At 40.4% G+C, this 27,612-nt stretch overlaps 1 protein-coding gene across 2 annotated transcripts; it reads right to left on the bottom strand.

Annotated features, from left to right (window-relative positions):
- Positions 1-16: 16 nt before the first annotated feature.
- BPNT2 (3'(2'), 5'-bisphosphate nucleotidase 2) lies at positions 17-27,612 on the bottom strand. 2 transcript variants are annotated; one of them, XM_060127352.1, is made up of 5 exons: positions 26,968-27,611; positions 14,046-14,208; positions 12,870-12,965; positions 2,966-3,127; positions 17-1,443 (listed from the first exon to the last, which is right to left on the bottom strand). In XM_060127352.1, the coding sequence occupies exons 1-5, from the start codon at positions 27,352-27,354 to the stop codon at positions 1,172-1,174; spliced, it is 1,080 nt and encodes a 359-aa protein (XP_059983335.1). In that variant the 5' UTR covers positions 27,355-27,611; the 3' UTR covers positions 17-1,171. The 2 variants fall into 2 exon arrangements, with proteins under 2 accessions (XP_059983335.1, XP_059983336.1); XM_060127353.1 differs by lacking the exon at positions 2,966-3,127 and having other exon boundaries at positions 26,968-27,612.

Consider the following 27,612-nt stretch of genomic DNA (forward strand, 5'->3'; position numbering starts at 1 on the left):
TTCAACAAAAAGTAACTCCAATCTTCATTTTTTTAATCTGAAGGGAAGATACAAATTATCTCAAAAGTTAATACTTAGTTTGGTTAGGTTAGATCCATTTATTAATGGTAAAACTAACCACGGCAAAAGCAACCTTAACTTATTCTTGATAATGAGAGAATCTCTATACACAAACCTGGCAAATTTTTTAAAAAGTACTATAACAAGGCTTTTGAAAATAATAAAAGCTAGCTCAATTCACATAATGTCAAATAACTTTCAGTTAATAAGAGGATCATTTATATTTTTATAATGCCTTATACAGCATATTTTATCCCTAATGAGAAAATATACCAAATTCTAATGCTAACCCTGAAACCTTAATCCAAACCTTACAAGTTAAAGACTAAATGCTGGTCAAGAGGGAAAGGATGGAACCATGCACCGTCCACAGGGCAAATGAAAACTACCAGCAAGATGGCAGAAGTGTTGAACCCATAGGTACAAACACACTTTTCTTTATAAAAACAAAACAAAACACACACACACAGAAATTACAGTTACAACGCAACCATCATATATCTATACTCGCTACTAGCTGGTGAACCTGTTATTAAAATTTCAAAGAAAAAAAACAATTTAAGCTTTTTCTATTTTAATCCATAAGAAATATATTCAGTAAGTGATAGAGAATTTGTTGCATATTAATGAATTTGTAGCTTCTTGTGCTTTCCATCTGAACTAGGGGTAAAAACCCCCAATTATTTTATTTTCAATGAGATATAATTGTAAAGTAATATTAAACATCTACACAAAATCAATCCTTTCTTCAGCCCAATTCTATATGAAAGTACTAACAGTGAAGATTCATGATATTGTGTGAAAATGGTGACTCATAACAATGTAGACTCGACTATAGATTTTAATTCACAAATATATATATATGCGCCTTGTGTATGACAACTGTACGAAAATAGTCTCAAAAATAAAGACGATACTTGAGACAGGAAGCAACCCATTCTCCCTGATCTTGCATCCTATTACAGGGAAAATAAGTCTCTGATGCTTCATAAATACTTTAAAAAGTTCGGGATGGCCTTAACCATGCAGTCTCCACCAATGCTTTGAAGCCTCCAGCGTTCCAGGCTGACTGTTCAGCTCTGGAGGAGCGGTGACCTGTGACCAGCGTGGCTTATTTATGTCCTGTCTTCTCTAGACTGGGGAGTTTTCTGACCAGAGCTTGGTGGTTCATTCTGATGCTGGCGAGGAGCCCTCCTTCAATGCCGTCGGAACCCGTGTAACTGATTTCTTCCCCACTCAGGGTAGTCATATGCCCCCCAAGGGCTTTTAAGATGGCGTTGCCAGCACATATATCCCACTTTTTGATATATGTCACATGGATATATAGATCAGCTTTTTCTTGACTCTTATCAGGCACATCCAAGAGTGCTAAAACTTTATAACCTACAAGATAAACACAGAATTTAGGTTATTGTCTGGAAGATTTGAAGAAAGGAGCTTACTGCTTTGAGTACATTGTTAAAATAACAGCACAGGGTGTGCAGGAGATCTCTGTACTATCTTTGCCACTGCTAAGTCTAAACTTATTTTTAAAAAGTTTTTTTTTTTAAGTAATAGTGCAGACATTAAACCCAGATGAGCCAAAAAAAAATACTGCAAAGTAATTTATTAAGCTGTTCTCAAATACAAACAAATATATGCCTATAATATTTTAAATTTAAATCCACTTTGTGCTTGTCTGCTACGGGGTGATACCTTCAACATGAATCGTCTCCTATGGACTACTAAACTAAAGCTAAACACCCACAGGTTTCCCTTGAGTCTCCAGGAAGGCTGGATTTGAAAGAAGAAAGCACAAAATAATGCTACTATCTTAAGTCTTTTTTGTAATGAGGCAGAATTTTAAAAATAAAATAAAACAAACCCAGAAGAAACTGGGTCTAAAATCTAGTTTATCCCATTCCTACTGGGCATTTTGGATATCACCTTTCCTAACCAAACTGAGAGTCTGTAAGAAAACAATAAAGCCATGTTAAGAAAGACACGTATAGGTCAGCAGTAAACGAAAACTATTAGGCTTAAAGGTTAAAAGCACTACTTTTCCCTTTATTACTCTGCTGAAAAGGTTTTCAAACACAAATGTTTCCGACTCTAATTTGCTATTTGTTTGAATTACAACACTTCTGCCATATTAAACAACACTCAAAACAAGGTGGGCAAATGGCCCAGGAGCTAAGTCTGGGCCACGGCCTGCTTTTGTGCAGCCCTCAAGCTATAGATGGTTTTTTTTTGGTTTTTTTTTTTTTGGTATTTTTAAAGCACGGTTAAAAAAAAATCAAATAATAGTATGCAAAAGAGATCATGTGACTCACAAAGCCTAATATTTACTATTGGGCCTTTCAGAAAAAGTCAGCTGACCCTGAGCTAGAACATAGGGAATGCAACAATACAGGATCTGCATTAAGCTGGATGGGCACTAGACTCTGTGGCTCCTCCCAGACACGAAAGCTGAGGAGTTCAGGGGCGTTAACAGTGACCAAGGGGTTGGCCATTCTAGTAACACTTCTGATGATTCCTGGCACCCTGCTGCTAAATAAAGCGTTGTGATGTGCTGGATCTTTCTTCCTCTCCTTGCTATTCTTACAGTTAAACTAATAGCACAATTATTTCACCATCAGATCATATATATAACCACCATCAATGTCAGAAATATGCTTTTGTAGTATTCGAGGAACAGAAATCACCATTGTGAGACTGTTTCTATTGTGAGACTATCTCTACCAAGGAGGCACGTATGACTGAATCCCACTCTCGAGATCACCAAGTAGGAGACCATGCCTGTCTTGAAAGCCCACTGTCCATTCTCACTTTCTTCCCAAGGATGGGACAACCAAGTGTGCCTCCTGACATGGCCTTGGCCCCACAGGGAACACTGCACAGGCACCGCAGGGGAGCAGGAACGTACCAGCACCACCCGCCGGGATGATTGTGGTCTGGTTTCCGAAAGTCTGAAGAGCAACCTGCTTGACCATTCCTGAATGTGAGCGAGACACAACGATCCTCGGGGTCTTCTCGTTGTAAGAAGCGCGGGCTTTCACATTTGACCCATGGTCTACCATCGCCCAAGCTGGAAAGAAAATGTAACAGCCAGTAATGGCATTGAAGCTTTTAAAACCAGAACTCAAAGTACCAAGAGTGACTGAAAAAAAACTTCTTCCAAAGAATTACTCATACTTTTTTCCAAAACAGGAAGCTTTCATTTTCTGAGTACAAGAGTAATATGTTTATTTTTTTTTACAATAGTCACATATTAAAACAAAACTAAAAGAGGCTACGCAATCCTGCCCAACCAGAAACAGTGACTATCAACTCCTCGGCTTAAGAAAGCCCGGGCTCCAGAGCTCCCTGTAGGGCAGCTGCTGAGTCTTCACTGAGACCATGCTGCAACTCAACTTCTCCTACCTCCCTCCCTCCCTTCCACAAATCTGATCCCAAGAGCACTCTCTAGTAAACATCCTGCACTCTAATCTACACCCCAAAGTCTGATTCCTGGGCAACACAACCTGCGGCAACCTATGACATAATTCAAAATTTAAAAACGACTTTTCTTCTATACTACCTTTTTGTCTGATATATTCATGGTTTCAACTATTTGTATATTGGCTCAATTTCCTAATGAGCTTTATAAATATAAAACAGTCAAAGAGGTAAGAGAGTTAGGTTTACATACCTGCTACATCAGAGAGTATAAAAAGAAACAGCACTAGATTTCAAAGTAGACCAGAAATTTTTAAGGTGAGGAGATTGCAGAGATGGCTTGAAATGTTTTTCTTGGTTTTGAAGTTTTCTTTACTGACTACCAAACTATACAAGAAAACAAACTTCCTCATAAATATCTCAATGAGATTACTATTCTAGTAGTCACTCACTGTGAGATAAAATATAGTCCACCACAGCTAGCAATGTAGGCAGCTACGTTACCACTTACTCCTGGCTGCAGAAAAAAATTTTAAAAATGAACAGAGTCTAGGTTTCTGAGTTCCCCAAGCTGACAGCAGTCTCTCAGATTCTTCTCCCACGTCTTTCCAAAACCACACACAGCAACAAAGAGAACAAAAACAGAGTTAACTAATACCTGAAGAATAAGTAGGAGACAGAGGATAGCTATAAACACAGATTTATCAGAAAGAAGGGGAGTAAATACCAAAGATCAGCAGAGTAAGTACCGCAGCTGACCCTGTATAGGGAACATGGCAGGAGCTTCATGGAAGTGGTGGCAAACTCAGACAGCAATAGCCAGAATCCCTCCCCAGAAGGAAAGGTCCCATCTAAAATGAGCACTACTGAAAGGAGGCCTGAGACTTGGCAACAAAGCAGTGGGTAAAGGAGGCTCGGAGAAGACACGGAAACAAGAGTGAAGTCTCAAGAGCATACTGGATGAAGAACAACATCTGTTAGGACGTTTCTCTAAGAGAGCCAATTTGGAAGATGGCAAAGAGGACTAAAAAGAAGGACGGGGTTGAAGGTAAGGGCCCTATTGAAACAAGAAAGGGTCAAACAAGAAAGAAAAAATGTGAAAACAACAAAAAAAGAGGCCTACTAATAAAGACAATGCCTTCCTCACACTAACATTAAAGAAAGCTCGTAAACCAAGAATTACCCAAACCTCTGTCCTGCTACCACCCCTCCCCCAATTCCACAGAAACTGGATCAAATAGAAATAAGAAATATAGAACTGCAATGTCTATTGAAAAAGAAAAAAACATAAGGAATGACGACTAAAACATTTCAGGCTACTTGAAAATTTCTACAAAGCAGAGTTAAGACTATAATGCAACATTGCAACACAGTTAAAAATAAACAAGCAACAAAAAAATAAAAAGAATGCTATGGAACAAATAAAAAAGAACAAATCAGAAGAGGTAAATAAACAATAGGCAGATATGAAATGGGAACTCATATAAAACAGGAAATAAAGTGAAGAAAAAAAAAAAGGACAGGGCTTCCCTGGTGGCACAGTGGTTGAGAGTCCGCCTGCCAATGCAGGGGACATGGGTTCGTGCCCCAGTCTGGGAGGATCCCACGTGCCACGGAGCGGCTGGGCCCGTGAGCCATGGCCGCTGAGCCTGCGCGTCCGGAGCCTGTGCTCCGCAACGGGAGAGGCCACGACAGTGAGAGGCCCGCGTACCGCAAAAACAAACAAACAAACAAAAGGACAAAATCATTAAAGGCTTAGTACTAAATCACAGGATACACAAGGGACAATAGAAATGCCCAAAAGCATAGAAAGCAATAAGAAAAACAAAAAATAAATGAGACAAGTAAACACATAAAAGGGACCAGAGTAAAAGTGATCCATGTGGAAGCCAATGAAAGAAGAGTCAGCATACATACATTAGGAGTCCATGAAACAGAAAAACAAGATGAAGCAGAACTAATCTTTAAAATTATGACTCAAGAAAATGTCCTTGAAATAAAGAGAACCTAAATGTCCACATTGAGACATAATATGGAATGTCTCATGAATGCCAGAATGCCAACTCTGAATCTGAGATAAGTCATAGTTCTTTTATGAGACTCTAAAGATAATGTTCTTTGGCATTCCAGGCAAAAAGACCAAGCTACTTACAAAGAACAGAAAATCAGGTTATAAGCCTTTTTGTCAAGATTCAACACATGCCTACACAGATGTCACACCAGTTCAAGAGTTTATACCATTTAACCAAGAAAAAACAGTGTATAGTGGGTTGAATAACGTCCTACCAAAGTTCAGGTCTACCCTGAGCCGTCAGAATGTGACCTCATTTGGAAATAGGGTCTTTGCAGATGTAAAGCTGAGGTCATAATGGATTAGAGTGGACCCTAAATTTAATGACTGGTATCCTTATAAGAAGAGGAAATGCAGAAATACAGAGACAAAGAGAATGTGAAGAAGGAGACATGAATTGGAGGGAAGTGTCTACAAACCAAGGCAGACCAAGGAATGCCTGGAGCCACCAGAAGCTGGAAGAGGCAAGGAAGGAGTCTTCTCTTGAGTGTGACACTGTCAACCACTTGAGATCAGACTTCTGGCCCCCAGAAATGTGAGAATATAGTTCTATTGTTTTAAGCCACCCACTGTGTGGTAATTTGTTATAACTTCCCTAGGAAACAAATACAGTTTTAAAATACATATATTTTATAACTAGCCAAGTGGTCTTTCCAAGTGTCAACGCTATAGAAAAAGCTTTTCCCATGTAAGAACTCAGGTAATTTGGCATTCATGAGCTAGCTCTTCTAAAGTAATCTATTAGAGGACAGGCTTTATCCAACCAAAGGATGACTGAGGAACTCTCAGCGGAAGTACTGCTGGTAAGCACTGAATAAGTGTAACTGTGGATTTAAGAGAAAGACAAAGATAGGAAAAAGGTGTAGAAATGTTACCTCATAGTTGATTACTGAGAGTTGAAGGACACCATTTAAATCTGAAGATTTGAATAGTGGAGTAGAAAGATAAACATCAAAAAAATATGATTGACTAACATGGGGATAGTTGGTCAAGAAGGCTAAACTAAGCTAATTTAATTGCTGCTGCTAGGAGAGAACCAATAGGTAATACCTGAAGAAGATGACTATATAGTGGTTATTTAAAGAGAAAAGTATATATTAAAGTGTTACTAAAAAATGCAACAACAGAAGAACAAATTAAACTTAAAAAATAATAACTGTAGTTTGAATCACATTGAATATATAAAAATCCAGGAGATAAGGATATTAAAGAGAGAGAGAGAATGTCTACTCTTGCCCCAGAATAACATCTGTTTGCACCGGAGGTGGTTTTTACCCTAACCCTAACTTGAAAAACTGGTAAAGGAAAAGAGTACAGTGTCTTTGAGTAGAAACCATGTTTTACAGTAAATAAATAACCCCAAGTTGATGGAGAACTTTCTCTACAGAACTTCAGCTGACATACGTAGAAAAAAACAACAGAATTGAAAATCCCATTTTATATCTTAAATAGATCTTAAAACTATTATATGGAAGGTTTAATGGAATCCTGATTTCAAATGATGCCAAAATCTCTCTCTAGATTACCTGCTGATACCAAGAGAATCACCATAATTTTATAACTGAGAAGTCTGGTCATGAACACCTTAACCATCTTATTAACATCATTAATAGTGAGATGACACATATGTAACATAATGTGATGCAGTAGGAAGTACATGAAGAGTACCTAAAATGTGTTCTTGAGAAAAATATTTAACCTTAATCCAATCAAGCCTCCAGATCTGTTACACTTTATAAGAAAAGGAAGATGAAAAATAAACAAGTTAAACAACAGCCTGGGAAAATAATGAGAAGAATCCAAAAGGCAGGACATTCTATGACAAGGGGCCTGATCTCAACAAGTCAATGTCTGGAGATACAGGGGACTGGGGGCTGTTCTAGGATCTAGATTAGAAGAATTTAACATAGCAACCTAACAACCAAAAGAAATGCTTGTCCTTGACTGGATTTTGGTCTGAGGTAACAGGTTGTAAAATCCAATTTAGGAACAGTTGGGGGAAATGTGACTATTGGGTCAATTATGGAATATTTCTTAATTTTATTATTATATTAATAGTACTGTTCTTGTTTAGAAACATGTTCTTTTTAGACATGCATATTGAAATATATAGGGGTAAAATGTCATGATCCTTGTAATTTTCTCTAAAGTACATAGGCAAATAAATAAATAAATGAATAAATAAATAAAAGCAAATATATAAAAATGTTATCAACTGTTAAATCTGGATGGAGTACATGAAAATTCATTATAATTGGGTTTTTGAATTATTCGTAATAAAAGTAAAATAAGAAATGAGAAGCAAAAAAATCCTCTAAATTCTTTTTAGAGACGATCAAAAGAAATTTTATTAAGAAGTGAATTTACAATGCTGTATCTCTAGAGGTCAGTATTGTGTAAGAGAATAAAGACTATATCTCAGTAGATAGTACAAGAGTAATTTTAGATAAGAATTACTAATTTAATATTAAAAATATATATTTCAGATCACATAAACTCAAGACATTCAGTCATAACATTTATATGGACAAAATTATTTCAAGCCCCTTAAAAAAATACAGTAGGTGCTTAAATAAATATAAGCGATTGATGTTGATGATAAGAGCAGTGATAAGCTAAAACAGCAGCCAACAGAATATGTTTAGTCTATAAGACATGCTAACAAAAAGTCCAGTAGGAAATAGAAAGTGGTTGGTACTTTTCTACACATGCTTCAGACATTATCGCTTATTTTTATAGCTACAAATTTCCACTGAGTGGCTATACTACACCTACTTATATATTACTTCATTAAAATACGTACTATTCTAGTATCTCTTGCTTTTAAGTATTTCACTCAGTGAATTAATTCTAATTAAGTCTGAGAAGAATTTTGATCAGCTTTGTTCTAACTGTTGCCAGCAACAATAATATCTAGCTCCCATTATGGTCAAGTGTAGCTAAATTCTGGTAAATACACAATACTTGACAGTTTGTACTCTGCCAACATCAATATACAGTCTGGATGTGAAAACAATAGTCCCAAAGAGGGCACAAGCCAAACAAACCTTCGATCCAGGAATGGAAGGTCAACCCACACCTAATTAAGGGCATATTGATGCTTTTGGAATGTTTGCTGACTAGCAAGCACCTTATATTCCTAAGCCTATGAGGGGGTATATCGTATATTCTGATGGAATAAAGGTTTTTAAAAATGGAGGTTTTATTATCGCCATTCTCCCTCCTAACATGAACAGATGTGGAGACCAGGACCTATCGGCCTCTCTGATATCAACTTTCTCTGCATTTTCTCTATCCCACTTCTAATTCTCTTTGGGCAGCAGGCTCTGTTGGCAGCTAAGCGCGCCACATGACATTCGGCCAATGAGATGAAGCGGAGGACTTCAAAGTCAGTCTTTCCAAATAGAATATCTAAGATAGATATTTTGTCCCTCTTCTTTGCCCTTTCTTCCTGCCTAGAATAGAGCCATGGTAACCAGAATCGCCCCTTTTTGTGAGCAAGCAAACAAAATGCCACCTTCTAAGAAGAAAGAGCAGAAAGAGGAGTCAGGCATTTAAGAGGATCAGAAGCCACCGAATCACTCCTACCCTGGGCCGTCTTAATTAGGTGAGAAAAGTAAAGCCCTTACTTGTCTAACCACTGCAAAGACGATTTATTTTATACGCAGCTAAAGGCAGTCCTAACTGACAGAAACAGGCATGAGGGACGCTGTCAGAAGAATGAGAGGATCTCAAAGACTTAAGCCCTGTACACAACCTTTATGTGCCTGTTTTCTCTTTTTTATTAAAAGAAAGTCACCTATTTCCTATTTTATATTCTTTCCAGAGTTACTTTGAGACTGAAATGAATTTATGTCAATACACTTCACTAACTGTGAAAATACTAAACAAATGTAAGATACTAATAAGGAGTGGATGGCTCTTACAGTAACATTTTAAACTGTATGGTTTTCTCGATGAGAGCTGCCTAAGGCCCTTTTCTCATCTACAAGAGAGACAACATTTTTCTTTGTCCCCCAGAGTTATCGAAAGGTTCAGATGCGAGAACATAAACTTGTAAACACTACACACGTTAGGACTCATGGAGTTATTATTCCGAAAGCGGTGTGATACACCATTTGCATGGAATTCCTGGGGTGGACTCCTCTGCTTTAGCTGGATGATCTTGAGGAACATATCAAATTTCTGAGTCTCATTTTCTCACCTGTAAGTGCGATGCTAGTAGTAACCGTGTCCCTCCCTCAGGAGCTGGACAAAGTGTAGCAGTACTGCTACATTACACGCCAATATCCACTCTCCCTGTGTTCCCTGAGGGACAGAGCCCCTGAATTTCAGCTTGGATAGCCACTGAAAATAAAGACTACATTTCTTCACCTCCCTTGTGGCTGGATTCCAGCTATGTTTTGATCAATGGATGTGAGCTGAAGTGATGTGTACAACTTACAGGTCAAACCCTTAGTGGGAAACATCTTCCGCGTCTGCCTTCTAGCCCTCTCCACTGCTGCAAAGTGGATGAAGCAGTAAGCCATCCTCAGTCATGCAGATGAGGGCAACTAACTTTAGTACAGCAAAACAGCAAGAGAATTTGTGTGAGAATTTGGTACCAGGGAGCTGCCATGGTCTGCTGACATACAGGCTGCTGGAGAAGAGAGAAATAAACTGTTTTGTTCAATCTCCTGTATTTTGGTGCAGATTATTACACAGCTTCAACTAGAAGTCTAACCTGTATAATAACTAACTTGGTAAGGATTAAATGAAATATGTGAAGGCAATCCATAAACCATTAAGCAATTATATAATTAATCTTAAGGCACACTACCACAGTAATGGCATGAAGCTTCTGTAGCTCATCAAACTGTCAACTGAAAAAAACGACCTGAATTATGAAAAGGAGTTAAAAGGTCAGATAACACAAAGCAGATTTCGTTTTGAAATGCAGAGCCAATCCTCATATATACGTTTAGCCTATCTCAGAGCAGCTAGAATTCGAGTACAAGGTTATTCTGCAAAGCAAATCATCTAGAGTAATAAAAAATTAACTTTGTCTCTATTTCTCTCCACTTGACAGACAGCATTTTTATGCAGTGTCAGCCACACCAACGAGACACGATGGATGAGGCTGGAGTAAACGATAAAACTATACGGATGCCCACTGTGTTAGTTTCCTAGGGCTACCATAACACATTACCACAAACTTGGTGGCTTACAATGAGAGAAATTTATTTTCTCACAGTCTGGAGGCCAGCAAGTCCAAAATCCCAAAGTTGGCAGGGTTTGTTCCTTCTGGAAGCTCGAAGGGAGGGTCTGGTTCTGTGCCTCTCTCCTAGCTTCTTGTGGCTGCCAGCAGTCTTTGGTGTCCCCCGCTTGCACGCATCACTCCAGGCCCTGCCTCCTAACACATCGTCTTACCCCTGGTATGTCTGCGTGCTCTCTGTTTCTTCTAAGGATGCTCTCATTGGCTTAAGGGCCCACCCTAATGAAGGATGAGCTCATGTTGATATTTACCTTAATTACATCTGCCAGGACCTTATTTCCAAGAAAGGTCACATTCTGAAGTTCTGGGTTGTTATGAGTTGAACTGTTTTCCCCCGAAAGATATGCTGAAGTCCTGACCCCCAGCACATCAGAACCTGCCTCTATTTGAAAACAGGATCATAAGTTACTAGCAGATGTAATTAGTTAAAATGAAGTCATGCTGGAGTAGGGTAGGCTCTTAATCTACCATGACTGTGTCTTTATAAGAAAAGACACACAGACACAGACACGCAGGGAGACACAACACACACCGATGACAGAGGCAGAGACTGGATTTATACCAAGAAACCCCGGGGATTGCTAGCAAACTACCAGAAGCTAAGAGAAAGATATGGAAGGATTTTTCCCTGTAGGTTTCAGAGAGCATGGCTCTGCCCACACCTTGATTTTGGACTTCTAGCCTCCAAACCTGTGACAGACTATATATCTGCTGTTTAAAGACACACTGTTTATGGGATTTTTAATGGCAGCTCTAGAAAACTAATACAGGGATGGATGTGAATTTGAAGGAGACATTATTCAGCCTACTATAACTGGTCATCAGGGCTGCTTTCAATACTGGCAAAGTAGATACTGAGCCCATCAAGAACTTCATCATCAGGCTTCCCTGGTGGCACAGTGGTTGACAGTCCGCCTGCCGATGCAGGGGACATGGGTTCGTGCCCTGGTCTGGGAAGATCCCACATGCCGTGGAGCAGCTGGGCCCGTGAGCCATGGCCACTGAGCCTGCGTGTTCGGAGCCTGTGCTCCGCAATGGGAGAGGCTACAACAGTGAGAGGCCCGTGTACCGCCAAAAAAAAAAAAAAAAAAAAAAAGAGAACACTGGAGTCAAAAGGGCCATAATCCTAGCCTCAAGTTTTTGACGGGAGTTACCAATTAAAAGTATGAGGATTCCCTTCAGACTGTCAGCAATACTGCTTATACCACTAATTGTTTCCCTCTACTTCACCACCCTGAAAATTCATGGTGTCATCGTGGACTTGTAACCCAGAGTGCACACCATCACTGATATCTGGAAGACCATGACTAGCCTCTCTGGCAAAGTGCAGATCCCAAAATGTCATCCCAGGATTCATTAGCTCTGACAAGGCTTTGGGCAAGGTCATTCCTGAGCTGAATGGCAAGCTCTTTGGCATGGCCTTCCATATTCCCCCTCCCAGCACGACTGTCATAGATCTGACCTGTCACCTGCAGGAAGCTAACAAACATTACTGCATCAAGAAAGTGGGGAAGCAAGGGTCTAAAGGAGCTCGGAAGGGCGTCCAGACCTACAGAGGGATTGGCCTGATGAGTAAGACTTTCACAGTGATACAACCCAGCTGTAATGCTGAGACTGGCACTGCCCTTAACCACCGCAATATCAAGCTCATTTCCTGATATGACAACAGGTTGGGCTAAGTCCACTTCACGGTGGATCTCAGAATGTACACAGAATCCAATGTGTAAGAGCCCTGGACCTTATACCCAGCAACAGCATGATAGAAGCAGAGAGGAACTCAGCTGCTGGCGAGTCCATGCCCAGTTGTATTCCCCGACACACTAAGAATCGTTCATCTTCATTTAACACAGTTTCTGTTCTCTAAACAAGGTTTAGAAAGCTCTGCTTTGCCATATATTATTAGTACCAACAATAAAATCCTCACTGTATCCAGGGAGGGGGTGAGGTAGGGTAGGGGACTGACTTTAACAATTACTGAGCTACAGCTGAGATTCCAACAGGACAGTAAATACTACAGACAAATGGTTTAATAACGTTAACTCTTGGAAGCTCTAGCATATTTCTTACCTGTATATTCAGAAAATGGCTTATGTATTACTCCTAGCACAGGTTTACCATTTACAGCCACACACACCATAGTAGTAACATACTTTCGAAGATCCTCTACAAGAAAAAAAAAATCCAATAATAAAAATTATTATTAAAATAATTTTAGGATTGAATTTAAAAATTCAATTTTTAAAGCATTTAGAATTTTAAAAAGCATTTAGAATAGTCCTTGTGCAAGGGATGTGCTCACTAAATATCATCATTATTATATCATCAAATCAACTGCACTCTAGGAAAAACTCTTTACAAACAAACCCCTCAATATTCCATATTTCTACTATTTCTGCAAAATATTGTTTTACAGTTTCAGTTACTATCAGATATACACACCTAGTGTCTTCTCCCTGTTCTCCAAATAGTTCTCTACTGAGTGTCTGTTTGGGGCCAAGTTCCGTACTTAAGCGCTAGACTGCGAAGGTGAAAAAGCAGAAGCCTCCAGATTCAGAGAACGCACCGTTTAGAAGAACAGATATACAAGCAATCAACTTTCACGCACCAAGAGAACAAAGCAAACACAGAACATTATATATCTCTGTGTAAGAAATAGGGACTGAGAGAGATCCACAGAAGTGAAACAGGAGCTAGGACTAGGTGAAAAGAACAGCAATAGGAGGTGGGAGAAGTAATGCTGTTTTGCTGTTTACTTGCTCCCTGGGTGCCTAGGATTTACTATCTTGAATTCCAAGAACAGATGCATATGGAATAAAACCTAAATTCCAAAAATCACAAGTGAATATTGTATTCTGGCTATATAAATAAGTACCTCAATAACGAGCACCTCAATAAGTAAATCAATATGTAAATCAACACTTCAATAAACTGGGGTCCGATAGGAACTATTTTGTTGCTGTGACTGCTCGAAACTTCCCTTCACTAAAGAATCAGTGACACAATGAGAGGAGGATGCCATAATACAGTGATCTGAGGGAAAAAAAAGGTTGAGAATAATTGATCCACTCCAGAAGCTGCATACCACAGCGCTTTAATCCAGCTCTCCGTCTTAAAATCTAATTGGAAAAGTTGTGTCAGGTTGGTAAAGAACTTGCCACCAGGAATACACCACCTGCCCTTGCTCTGGTTCTCCGATACATAACGGCAACATGAAGTCTGAGATCAGCTTTAATTTAAAATTACCAGTATATTCCTGGGTAGCGTCAAGTGGGTCAATCCAGACAGTAACACGCTCCGCTGGCACTTCCTGAGGAGTGGCTATTTCCGTTAGGATGTCCTCAGGAATCTTACGATCCCATAAGATAACCTCCTCATCAGCTGCGTCCACGTGTTCCTCAGTATTTATCTGCATTAAAAATAACTGACAGTTAAAAAAGTTTTAACGTTAGAAAAAAATCACTACCTGGAAAAACAGAATAGAGAAAAACAATTCAGACAAAATCCCATAAACTGAAAGTAGATAAATATTTTTATTTCAAGGAATGCCAATGAAAAATGAAAATATGTAAGAAATTCCAGCGACATTGTCTGCCAGTGCTTTCCAATCTAATATTCGAAATTAGCTTGTTGTGTAAGCAGGACAGAGAATCTAAACATAGAGAAATATAAAAAGAAACTAAACATCAAGGAAACAAGCTATTTAAAACTTGATAATATTTAGGAAAAATAACAGATCTAAATGTGTGAAAATGGACTGACAATATTATGGAACACTGAACACAAGTAACTATAAGAGTCAGCAAGAGAAAAGTGACAATAGACTTAAAATTATGCCTTAAAAACAATATGACTTAAAAACAATGATAAAGATGTCAATTCTCCCATCTGTAACCTGCAGATTTAAAGCAACTTCAATCAAAATCCCTACACTTTTTTTAACCCCTTCTTGGAAACAGAACAATCCATTTTGGGGAAAAGGAAAAAAATATATATATGATATATCATGATACATATATGAGATATATATGTGTGTGTGTGTGTGTGTGTGTGTGTGTGTGTGTGTGTGTGTGTGTGTGTGTGTGTGTATATATATATACATATACATATATAAATATCATGGTGGGGTGACTTTCCTTGACATATTTTGGCTTTTCCCCCCAGCTTCACTGAGGTGTAATTGACAAAGCTGAATGTATTTAAAGTGTACAACATGATGAGGTGATATACACATACATTGTGGAGTAAGTACCACAATTAAGTAAATTGACGTATCTACCACATCATGTATTCACTTTTTTCTTTTGTGGTGAAAACACTTAAGATCTACTCTTGAAGCAAATTTCATGTATATAATTCAGTAATATAAACCACAGTCACCTTGCTGCACATTAGATCCTCAGAACTTATTCATCTTAGTTATAATTGAAAGTTGCTTTTTTTTTTTTTTTTGCGGTACGTGGGCCTCTGACTGCCGTGGCCTCTCCCGTTGTGGAGCACAGGCTCTGGATGCGCAGGCTCAGCGGCCATGGCTCACGGGCCTAGCTGCTCCGCGGCATGTGGAAACTTCCCGGACCGGGGCATGAACCCGTGTCCCCTGCATCAGCAGGCGGACTCTCAACCACTGCACCACCAGGGAAGCCTGAAAGTTGCTTTATTAAAAAATAAATTTATTTATTTATTTAAATTTGGCTGCGTTGGGTCTTCATTGCTGTGCACGGGCTTTCTCTAGTTGTGGCGAGCAGGGGCTACTCTTCATTGCGGTGCGTGGGCTTCTCATTGCGGTTACATATAAATGTGATACAATATTTTACTTTTTCTGTCTGGTTTATTTCATTTAGCAGAGTTCCCTCCAGGTTCATCTATGTTGTCCCAAATGGCAAGACGTCCTTCTTTTTGAAAGTTGAATAGTATTCCACTTTAGGTGTGTGTGTGCATCACATTTTCTTTATTCATTGATGCATAGATGGACACGTATCTATCCGTTGTTTCCATATCTTAACTATGACGAATATTGTTACAATGCACTTGCGAGTACAGGTATTTCCTCCAGATACTGATTTCATTTCATTCAGATATATATCCAGAAATGAGACTGCTGGATCATATAGCAGTTCTATTTTAAATTTTTTTTGAAGAACCTCCACACTGTTTTCCATAATGGCTGTACCAATTTACATTCCCACCAACAGTATGAAAGGTAAGAGCTTCCTTTTCTCCACATCCTTGCCAACACTTATCTCTTGTCTATTTGATAAAAGCAATCCTAACAGGTGTGAATTCATATCTCATTGTGGTTTTGATTTGTATTTTCCTAATGATTAGTGATGTTGAGCACCTTTTCATATATCAGATGGCTAATTACATGTCTTCTTTGGAAAAATGTCTATTTGGGTCCTTTGCCCATTTTTTAATTGAATTATTTATTTTTTGCTACTGAGCTGAGTGACTTCCTTACATGTTTTAGACATTAACCCCTTATCATATATATGGTTTGCAAATACTTTCTGCCATTCCATAGGTTGCCTTTTCATTTACTTGACTGTCTCCTTTCCTGTGCAAAAAGCTTTTTAGTTTGATGTTGTCCCACTTGTTTATCTTTGCTTTTGTTTTCCATGCTTTTTGGTGCCTTTTCCAAAAAAAATCATTGCTAAGACCATGCTAAGGAATTTTAGGTTTTATGTGTCACACTTAAATCCTCAGTGTATTTTGAGTTAATTTTTGTTGCGTGGTGTAAGATAAAGGTTCAGTTTCATTCTTTTGCATATGGATAACCAGCATTCCCAGCACCATTTATTGAAGAGTCTATCTTTTCCCCATGGTGTGTTCTTGGCACCTTGTCAAAGATTAGCTGGACGTATACGCACTGGATTATTTCTGAACTCTATATTAAATTCCATTGGTCTATGTGTATGTTTTATGCCACTATCATATTGTTTTGATTACTATAGCTTTGTAATATAATTTGAAATCAGAAAGTGTGATGCCTCCAGCTTTGTTCCTGCTTGGCTACTCAGGTCTTTTGTGGTTCCGTATGAATTTTAGAATTGTTTGTTCTAGTTCTCTGAAAAATGCCATTGGAATTTTGATAAGGATTGCACTGAATCTGAAGACTGCTTTGGGGAGTACAGATATTTTAACAATATTAATTTTCCCAATCCAAGAACAAGCTATCTCTTTCTATTTATTTGTATCTTCTTCAATTTCTTTCATCAATGTCTTTCAGTTTTCAGTATACAGGTCTTTCACTGCCTTGGTTAAATTTATTCATATTTTATTGTTTTTGATGTTATTGTAAATGGGATTGTTTTCTTAATTTCTCTTTCAGATAGTTCACTGTTGTTAGTGTACAGAAATATAACTGATTTTTGCATGTTTATTTTGTATCCTGCAACTTTACTGAATTTGTTTATTACTTCAAAAGTATTTTGGTGGAGTCTTAAGGGTGTTCTATATGTTAGATTGGCTCATCTGCAGAGACAATTTTACTTCTTCCTTTCTGATTTGGATGCATTTTATTTGTTTTACTTACCTAATTGCTCTGGCCAGGACTTGCAGTACTATGTTGAATGGATGTCGTAAAAGTGAGCATCTTTGTCTTGTTTCTGATCTTAGAGGGAAAACTAAAAGCTTTTCACCACTGAGTACATTAGCTGTGGTCCTGTCATATGTGGCCTTTATTATGTTGAGGTATAGTCCTCCTATACTTAATTTGTTGAGAGTTTTTATCATGGAAGTATGTTGAATCATACGATTTTTATCTTTCATTCTGTTCAAGTGGTATATCACCTTGACTGATTTGCATATGTTAAACTGTCCTTACATCCCAGGGGTATATTCTACTTGATCATGCTGTTTAATCCTTCAAATGTGCTGTTGAATTCAGTTTGCTAGTATTTTGTTGAGAATTTTTACATGTATATTCATCAGGGATGTTGGCCTGTAATGCTCTTGTAGTGTCTTTGTATGACTTTGGTATCAGGGTAATGCTGGGAGTGTTGCTACTTCTTCAATTTTTTGGAAGAATTTGGGAAGGACTGGAATTAATTCTTCATTAAATGTTTGGTTGAATTCACTGAAGAAGTCATCTGGTCCTTGGATTTTCTTTGTTGGGAGACTTTTGACTAATGATTTAATCTTACTAATTACAGATCTGTTCAGATATTCTATTTTTTCCTAGTTCAGTCTTGGTAGGTTTTTGTTTTAAGGTATTTATCCATTTCTTCTAGGTTATCCAATTTGTTGGCATATAACTGTTCATAGTAGTCTGTTATGATCCTTTGTATTTTGCAGTATCATGTGTAATGCCTATGCTTTCATTACTGATTTTATGTATTTGAGTATTCTCTTATCTTAGTCTTGCTAAAGGTTTGTCAATTTTACCTTTTCAAAAAACCAGATCTCAGTTCATATTTTCTATTGCTTTTCTAGTCTCTTATTTCTGCTCTGATCTTTATTATTTCCTTTCTGCTGCTAATTTTGGGCTTAGTTTGTTCTTCTTTTCCTAGTTCCTTGAGGTGTGAGTTAGGTTATTTGAGATTTTTCTTTTTTCTTAATGTAGGCTTTTTTCTTTTTTTGTATAAATTTCCCCCTTGGAACTGCTTTTGCTGCATCCCATAAGCTTTGGTATGTTGTGCTTCCATTTTTGTTTACTTCAATATATTTTTTTTCATTCCCCTTTTGACTTTTTCTGAGTGTTGTTTAGTTTTCACATATTCGTAAATTTTCCAGCTTTCTTTCTGTTACTGACTTCTAGTTTTACATCATTGTCGTCACAAAAGATGCTTGATATGATTTCAATATTCTTCAATTTGTTAAGACTTGTTTTCTGGCCTAATATGTGATCTATCCTGGAGAATATCCTATGTGAGTTTGAGAAGAATGTGTATTATTCTGCTGCTGATGAAATGTTCTGTATATGTATGATAGGTCCATTCAATCTATGGCGCAAGTCTATTATTTCTTTCTTGATGATCTGTCTGGATGATCTGTAACTGAAAGTGGGGTACTGAAGTCCCTACTATTGTGCATTACTCTCTTTCTAGCTTCAGATCTATATTTGCTTAATATATTCAGATGCTCCGATGTTGTGTGCACAGGTATTTACAACTGTTATATCCTCCTAATGAAATGACCCTTTTATCATTACAGATTGACCTTCTTCATCCCTTGTTATAGTTTGCTTTATCTCAATCCCCTAAAGCCAGGCCAAGTGCCGAGAGCTTCTCATTTGTTTTCTCTAGGGTGGTGTCCTGAAATGCTCAAGTCTGTGAGCCTTTTCCCCATCCCAGAGTCATGGTGACTTTCTGCATTTGTTCACTAGCCATCTGCAAAGGCTTAATCTCATGGTCTGTGGGAGCATGTGCCAAAATCAGGCCAAAGTGGGTGGGTGGTGTAGGTGAAGCATGTATTGTTGGGGGTGTTCACAGGCCATTTGGGGGGGTTTGCAGGTAAGGAGTCCCCAGTGGCTCATGGGCAGGCTTCCTGACGGCATTTGCAAAGAGGTTAGTAGCATCCGTTTGATGAGTTGAGTCCTGACTTAGGTGCTCCCACAGTTTCTCCCAACCCCTCAGACTTGCAGATCACCTCAGTAATCTAGGTGAGGTGAAAAAAAAGTAGGCCTTTTGGCCAGTGTCTTGCATGGCTAGAAAAGCCAGGCACTCACTCACACACTCCTGTGGGTGAAATCACAGGCTGAAGGGGTCTCTCTCTCCTGGCACTGAGCTGTGTTACATTGACAGAGGGGCAATGTAAGAAAAGTGAAAATGTTCCTTTTACCCTCTTCAATGCATCTACTTTTGGATTTTTTTGTCTCAGTAATGTGCTGAGACTTCTCTGCTGGACTCCCAGCCTCCCACAAAGAAACTCTTGTCCGTGGGTGACTGCCAAAATCAATGTTCTATAAGGGAATGACAATAGAGAATTCCTATACTACCATCTTGCAAATATCACTCTAAAGTATTTTGGGTATAGAGCCCACGCTCTTAATGACAATGCTAGGCCACCTCAGTGAATGAATGCAGCAGTAAGAACATGCAAAAACCAGAATAAACTTAAAACAAATAATGGATGTGACGCCAAGAAAAGAGAAGCAGTTCCTGGGTCTTGATCACTCCAGTTTTACAAAAACGGTAGTGCCAAGTCTGAGTGGCGACAACTGTGCCTTTTTTTTTTTAATTAATTAATTTATTTTTGGCTGTGTCGGGTCTTAGTTGTGGCACACAGGATCTTTCATTGCGGCACATGGGCTCTTTGTTGCTATGCATGGGTTTCTCTCTAGTTGTGGCGTGCGGGCTCCAGAGCACACAGGCTCTGTAGTTGCAGCACACGGGCTTCTCTAGCTGTGGCGTGCAGGCTCGGTAGCTGCAGCGCGTGGGCTTAGTTTCCCTGTGGCATGTGGGATCTTAGTCCCTGACCAGGGATCGAACCTGCGTCCCATGCCTTGGAAGGTGGATTCTTAACCACTGGACCACCAGGAAAGCCCTATCACTGTGCCTTAATGATTAAGATTTTTGTTTGGAGTTCATCAGCTTCTTCATATTCTTTCAACTGAGTATGTGCTAACAAGTTACAGAACTTTATTTGAAGAGATTTTCACTGAGAGTCAGGTAAGGGAGAAACAAACAGAGTAAGAGAATAAGAACATCAGCACAATTACCTGATCTGTTTTTGCACAACAGCTATTTGTTACCTGCTACTACCACGTCACACCTACAAATTTAATAAACACTCCCACCATTGTAAACAGCCTTACCAACAGTTGTTAAAGTCAAAACCAGTAAGTCTTCCTCAATTATTTTCCACATTCCACCAGCCAGTAAGCCCTGGAAATTCTAGCTCTCGATTCTAAATACCTGTCACTATGTATACCAAGAAATATATCCTAGTTTGAACCACCCTCTGTCTCTCACTCGGATTCCAAAAATAGCCTTTGATTGCTCTGCCTCCAATCGTGCATTCACTGATTCATTCATTCATTCAACAACAATTTAATGACTACATATTCTAAACTGCTTTGGGCAAGGGAATATAATAGTGAATAAAAGAGATCAATTACTGCCTTTCTGAAGCTTCACTTCTCAACCCAGCAACCTGACATCTTCCTAAATCACATCATGTCACTCCCTGCTTAAAACCTTCCAATGGTTTCTCATTACATTGAGATAAAATCCAGACTCCTTACCATCACCTACAAGGTTAAGTCCGGGATGATCTGGCTCCAGTAACCTTTCTCTATTTGCGCCCTTATTTACTACACTCCAGACTCACGTGCCCTCGTCTGATCCTCTGGCCTCAGGGCCTTTGCACCTGTACTCTTCTGTTCATCTACACTCTCCCCAAACCTCTGCATGATGGTCTGCCTGCTTCTCGTCATTCAGTTCTCAGCCCCTAAACAGGGCCCCAGAGTGGCCTTCCCTGACCACCATGGCCAGAGCAGGGCCCCACCCCACCCCACCCCTCTCCCCACAAAATCTTATTCTCTTCAAAGCCCTCATTAATATCTGACGTATGTGTTTATATGTTTACTATCTATCTTGACTCACTCGAACATAAGTTCTGCGAGTTCAAGGACCCAGTTTCCTTCATTACTATAGCTCTATCCCCAGTGCCCAAACCAGGGCCTGGCACAGTAGGTGCTACATAAATACTTCTTGATTGACAACATTATTCTTCATCAATGCAGTTTCATTTCTTCCCTGTAAGACCTTCCACTCAATCTACTCTCATCACTACTGCCTGTCTCAGTCCTCACCAAGGAATTGAAGAATAAGAAATCAAGACCCTAAAATACAATTAGTGCCATTCATATGACAGTTCAGTTACTCTGGGGTCAAGGAAACTTTTGGTTAGTGCCTTAAGAAGGTAGCATTTACTGCATTTCTCCCTAAATCATTATATCCTAATAAGTTTTTAGATAGAATGCTTCACACTGTGCTTTCAGTAGGCATTCGATAACTATTTTCTAAATGGATATATATAGCTCTCTAGCTGTCTTCTTCTCCTTTTACGTAGAGAAGCCTTTTACTGCCAGCTATTACCTCTCAAATATATCCCTATAAATAAACATGCTCTGGTGTCTCACACTTTAAAAACAAACATATGAAACAAAAAATCCACAGAACCTTCTCTTAGTCCCAGATAATACCCTAGCCAAGTTCCTGAGAGCCCAATTTCTCGAAAGACTTGTCTTTACTTAATGTCTCCATTTCCTTACTTCCCATTGTTTTAAATTTTGCTTCCTTCTCATCAAGACACCAAGAGAACTCTCATCTAATTTACCAATGACCTGCACACAGAGCCATTATAAAGAGTATGTGTTCTACATCAGATTACCTGAGTTACATTCCAGCTCCTCATTTTACTGGGTATGTGACTTACCTAGGCTAGTCACTTAATCTTTCTGAGCTGCAGTTACCTTATTGCTAAAAGTGGGTGATACATACACCTTCCTATAGGGTTCTTTGGGTGAATCAATGAAATAGAATAGGCAAAACAAACAAACAGTGCAGTGCTTAACACAGAGTAAGCACTTCATAAAAGCTGGCTGCTAGTATTCTTACTAAATGATGATTTTCAGTTTTCGTTATTCTTGGTCCTAGGCCCTGATCTTCCCTTTCACACTGTATTCTCTCCCGAAGCACCCCTGTCCAAAACTGGTTTCAATTAATATTACAACATTGATGACTCACAAATTTATATTTCTAATGCAAATGTCTCTTCAGAGCTTAAGACCCATATATTCAACGACCACTTTAACAAGTCCCCTTGGACCTTTCAAAGGCACCTCTAACTTAACAAGCCTAAGACAGCATATTCATAATGTGCCCTCTTGCACTTGTCATCCTCCACTGCCCTTCACCACCAGCAAAACGCCAACTGTGAAAGCCAGAAACAGAAGTCATTTTTGACACACATCCCTAGAAATTCTCTCATATCCTTCCACATATATCCTCCTCTCTACAATCATGACCCCCAATTCAAAATGCATCATCTCTCACTTGAGAAAGCCTCCTAACTGGTCTACCCCCTCAAACCATTCTCTAAGCATCTACACCATGAGCTCTTCCAACCTTTAAAAAACTGTAGTTAAGAGTACACTTTATTTGCTACTCCTATGCTGCCTTATATACAAAATTATACAGACCTGAGATAATTCCCAGACCATTAAGTGAATCTCTGTGAGCCTAAGATGATTTTCTACCTGTGTAACCTTTGGCAAATTATTTAGCCTCTCCAAGCCTCAATTTATTTACCTGCAAAATGGAGGTAATAGCACTTAACCTCCTACGTTGTTGTCAAGAGTAAATTAATAATGGTAAGAAAAAGCTTAATTCGGGGCTTGCCACTTACTGAGGACTAAATAAATGTTGGTTGGTAAAACAAGCTGAGTATAGCTTTCCTATTGCCTGAGTTTGGGTCCTCATCTCTCCAAAGTCTAGTTAAACAGTCTCCTAACTGGTCTCACTCACCTCTCAATGCCCAAAGCCCAAACAACGTATGGCATCATGTAGGCTTCAAGAAAAGTCAGGTAAGTCTGGCCTTCTTTTAGTACTCTAGGATTAAACTAAAGATCAGGTTCAAACTTCTTTGAGATTAGCACAGGATCTAGCCTCTGCCTACCTTCCTAGTTTCTTCCACAGTAAGTCTTCCATGTGCATCTGTTTCAAGTTCATCAGGCTACTTGAATTTACTACACTACCACCTCTATACCGCCTGCTCCTTTGAACTTGGTTTTTCTCTGTCTGTGATGCTTATGTCTGTACTAATTATCAAATTACTAGTTATCTCAGTTTTATAGAAGAGGAAACTGTAGCCCAAAGAAGTTAAATGACTGGTCAGGATCACCTAGCCTGGTGACAGGACAAGACGTTAAGGCAAGTGTTCTTTGCACTATATTAGCACTTCTCAAACTTTTCCAGTGAGTACTCCTGTTGAGAGAGAAGAGTCTCTCATCCCTGAGGTCAAGAAAGGCACAGACCCAAGACTCCTACCAGCTTGAAGTATCATGCTTTATCTTCAAATAAATCACTGTCAAAAATTTTTAACAAATTACGGACAGGAGCCCCTTAAAAAGAGAGTTCCCTGTACATTAAACCAAAACTATAAATCTAAATGTGTTCTGTAGTGCAAATCCACTCCAGAAAACTATCGTCAGCCTTCATTTTCATCATTATCCACAAGCATACAATGAGAGACAGTGTCATACAAATGGCTGCAGTTACTATTATTTTCACACCATGAAATCAAGCATTGCCAATGTGTTTAGGAAGAGGAGAAAGGCTGCCCTGAGAACTCTCCCAAGATCCCAAACGTGAGAAAGACTGAAGGCAAAAGGGAATCCAGAGATCCTAGGCCAAACTTGAGTTTTCTTAGGACAGCATATGCACCTTTTTTTTTTTTGGCCACGCCGGGCAGCATGTGGGATATTAGTTCCCCACCTGGGGTCAAAGCTGGGTTCCCTGCAGTAGAAGCGCCAGAAGAGGGGAGTCTTAACCACTGGAACACCAGAGAAGTCCAACATGCACTGCTTTAGAGCAGGGCTTCTCAACCTCGGCACCAATTGAGAAATTAGGCCAGATAATTCTTCATTAAGGGGGACTGTTCTGTGCATTATGGGATGTTTATCCTCTACCTACTAGATGCCAATAGCATTCTGCCCCCAGCTGTGACAACCAAAAATCTCCAGACATTGCCAACTGTCCCCTGGGGGCAAAATTGTCCAGTTGAGAGTGAGTGCCACCTGCAATATCCTCTTACTAAGGAGTGAACAATTAAGAGAGGCGAGCTCAAGCCTCTGACTCCAGACAGGGAAGTCATGGGAGAAAGGGACCTCTCTCCATTTGCATAGGGCACCAGGATAAAAGAAGAGAGGATCTGTGGTTTCTCAATGCTAATTTTCCATGGGGACATAAACTGAGTGGGATTCGACTTAAGATCCTCACCAAAAAATTTCAGATGCAGCTTCAAAAACAACTAGACATTTAAGACTGTACTTCTAGGTGTTGGAGGAAGGGAAGGAGACAGGAAAGAATGTAGGGCTGAGTCACTACCTAGATGGCAGTAACATCTGGCCTCTAGTCTAACAACTTATTGACAAAAGGAGACAGCTCATCATGACACCATCCTACTGTGACATTGTGTAAGTGAACATAACCTCCTCTATTCCACTAATCACCATCCAACACGAACACAAAAAGACACGCAAAAGACGTACATGCAAACATTCAGTCACAAGAAAACAAAAAGTTATTTTACATAAAGCAGACTTCAACGTCTGTAAAAAGTTTAGTTTCTGTGTTTTAACGAGATGCAGCTCATCACCCGTGGCAGCTACTCCCCCAGCGTTTGTTAAGAGGGGAGAAAACAAATGCAGAATCCTGCGGAAGTTACCCAAGGCAGAAGTTTTGATAGACGTGCAGTGGGGTGGAGTACACATTTGAACACACGTGTACATATGGATATACACATCCAATATTTGAGAATATTTTTGTACTGGCGTTTTTTAAAAAGTCAACTCTCTGCTATATTTCACTATTATTGCCTTTAAGCTTCTACAATTTTAAATTTTCCCCAGAAAATCATACTACAAGTTTTAAGTAGCCTCCTAAAGGTAGTTCATATAAACTGTGGAGAGGAGTGTCATGAGTCTCAGGTCTCCCACGTGGAAAGTGGGAAAATCAAATTTACTTCTTAAAGTTGCTGTGAGGATCAAGCCAAGTCCTATGTAGCCAGGATCTGGACACCTAAAATACACTCAATAAGTGGTTACTATCACTACTGTTTATAACTAGCATATATCAACTTCTCTGAAATTCCCGTTTTTTTCCACAAACTCTTAGGGAACACCATGTGCTTCGGAGAAGTGAAAAAGAAATTTTACAAGCACATCTTACACCCAGAAGCCAACACAAGATAAGTATTATTTGTGACGATAAAGCACAGTAGGGCAAAAGAAAAACCTGAAGTGTTCTATGTTTTGTTTGAGAACTATCATGTCAATTACATCAGGTATCCAGCAGCTCGTGATACGAGAGCCAAAGTTCCTTCCCACTGCAAAAAAATTTTTAAAAAGACAAAAAAAAAAAAAAAGTAAGAAAAAAAGACCAAAGAATGAAAAAGCAGTAATATAACAGACTGGAGAGAGGGTTAAACAAGATATGTAATTCTACAATGACAATACTCCTAAGTCTTACAAGAACAACAGTAAAAGGTCAGATACCTTCCAAAGAAGCTGGGGTTTACGTTTCACTGTTTATCTAATCAATAAAATTCCACTGGAAACAATTTTTCTTCCCCGTCGCCAAAATCTACTGTTAGGTGAGCTAAAACATAGAAAGTACCGCCACACTATGGTAGCTCTTCCTCTGGATTGTAATACATTCTAAAAAGCTTTATTCATTCAACAGCGCTGAAATGATGAAGTTTAAAGTATTAATAACAAATCCAAAATGTCTGGATTTCCCTAAGAAAAGGTCAATTCCTTCCCCAGAAACGTTCTTCAATCCTTACTCTTTGGAGTAAATACGGGATAGAAGGCTGAAGTTGCTGGGAAATATACTTCGAAACACTTCCTTGAAGGGCCCCCCAAATATATGCCAGTAAGAGGGTCCTGATGAGACCACAGCTAAAGTAAATCGTGGGCGCCCCAGCCACACATGTCCTGCACACCCAGAGCTCTGCCGCAAGACGTCTTCCGTGGCCTTCAGCTGGTTCCTAGCAGGTCCGCCGGAAAACATGTATTTTACAGTCACGACCCTTCCAGCAATTAGATGAAAGGAGGCTAGAGGGCCTTGGGGGTGCTAGTCCAACCCTTTCATTCGACAGAAGAGCCTGCGGCAGGGAGCGAAGTTAACTTTCTCTGCCTTCGGAGAGCAGGGCCCACCCAGAAGCCAAAGCTCCAGATCCCAGGTGCCAAGCGGGCGCGCACACCTGGGGAGGGGCCAGAAGGTCACGCGCCCCGAGTCGGACGCCCCGCGACCTCACCCAGCTCTTCCAAGAACTCTCTGTTATGACCTTGAGCACCTAAACCTTTGCGTCTCCATCTCCGGACCTGCGAAATCGGAGCCAGGGCCGGAACGCCTGGGGCTGCTGCAGGAGTCGACGCGCTGGGACCCGCGCCCCGGCCCCCGCTCCGCCCCCCGCCCCAGCGCCGGCTCGCGACGCCCACCTGCACGTTGGGGAAGGCGGTCTTGAGCAGGTAGAACATCTTGCGGTTGGACAGCACGTCCCCGCTGGTCATCTTGTCGTCGGCCCCCTCGCGCGTCTTCCCCTTGGACTTCTCGTGGAGGACGTTGCTCTCGCGGACGCGCCGCACTTCGTCGCCGCCGCGCACGGCCGCCAGCACCGACACGGCCAGCATCTCGCGCAGATCCACCGTGCCCCCGTCGGCCGAGGCCGCGGGCCCCGCCGCCCCGCCGCTCGGCTCGCCGCCCAGGCCGAAGAGGCTGAGGCGGCCGGCCAGGAAGCCCGAGTAGAGGTGGTAGAGCACGCCGAGCCCCAGCAGGCAGAACACGGCCACCCCCAGCGGGGACAGGCGGATGCCCATGGGGGCCATGGCGGGAGGCCGGGCCCTCGGGACGGCAGCCCTCACAGGCCTGCCCGCGCTCCCGGGTCGGGCAGCGCGCGGACTACACCGGCGCCCGCTCCCCGGCGCCCGCGCGCCCCATCGCTCGCTCCCGGGAAAGGCCGAGCCGCTCCAAGAATCCCCTCGCCGCCTTTCCGCACGCCCGATTCCCGGGGCGGCGCGCTCCCACTTACTCAGCCGGCCCGCGCGCCTGGCTTACACGTTAGCCAACTGCCGTGAGGTGAAAGG

This window comes from Lagenorhynchus albirostris, chromosome 17, assembly GCF_949774975.1.
Source record: "Lagenorhynchus albirostris chromosome 17, mLagAlb1.1, whole genome shotgun sequence".
Taxonomy (NCBI): Eukaryota; Metazoa; Chordata; class Mammalia; order Artiodactyla; family Delphinidae; genus Lagenorhynchus; species Lagenorhynchus albirostris.

Coding starts and splice junctions, on each gene's coding strand:
- BPNT2 (XM_060127352.1), bottom strand. CDS start 27,354: ATGGCCCCCATGGGCATCCGCCTGTCCCCGCTGGGGGTGGCCGTGTTC. Junction 3,128..12,869: donor GCCATTTTCTGAATATACAG/GTAAGAAATATG, acceptor TTTTCTTTCCAG/CTTGGGCGATGGTAGACCAT. Junction 1,444..2,965: donor CATCCCGGCGGGTGGTGCTG/GTACGTTCCTGC, acceptor TTTATCTTGTAG/GTTATAAAGTTTTAGCACTC.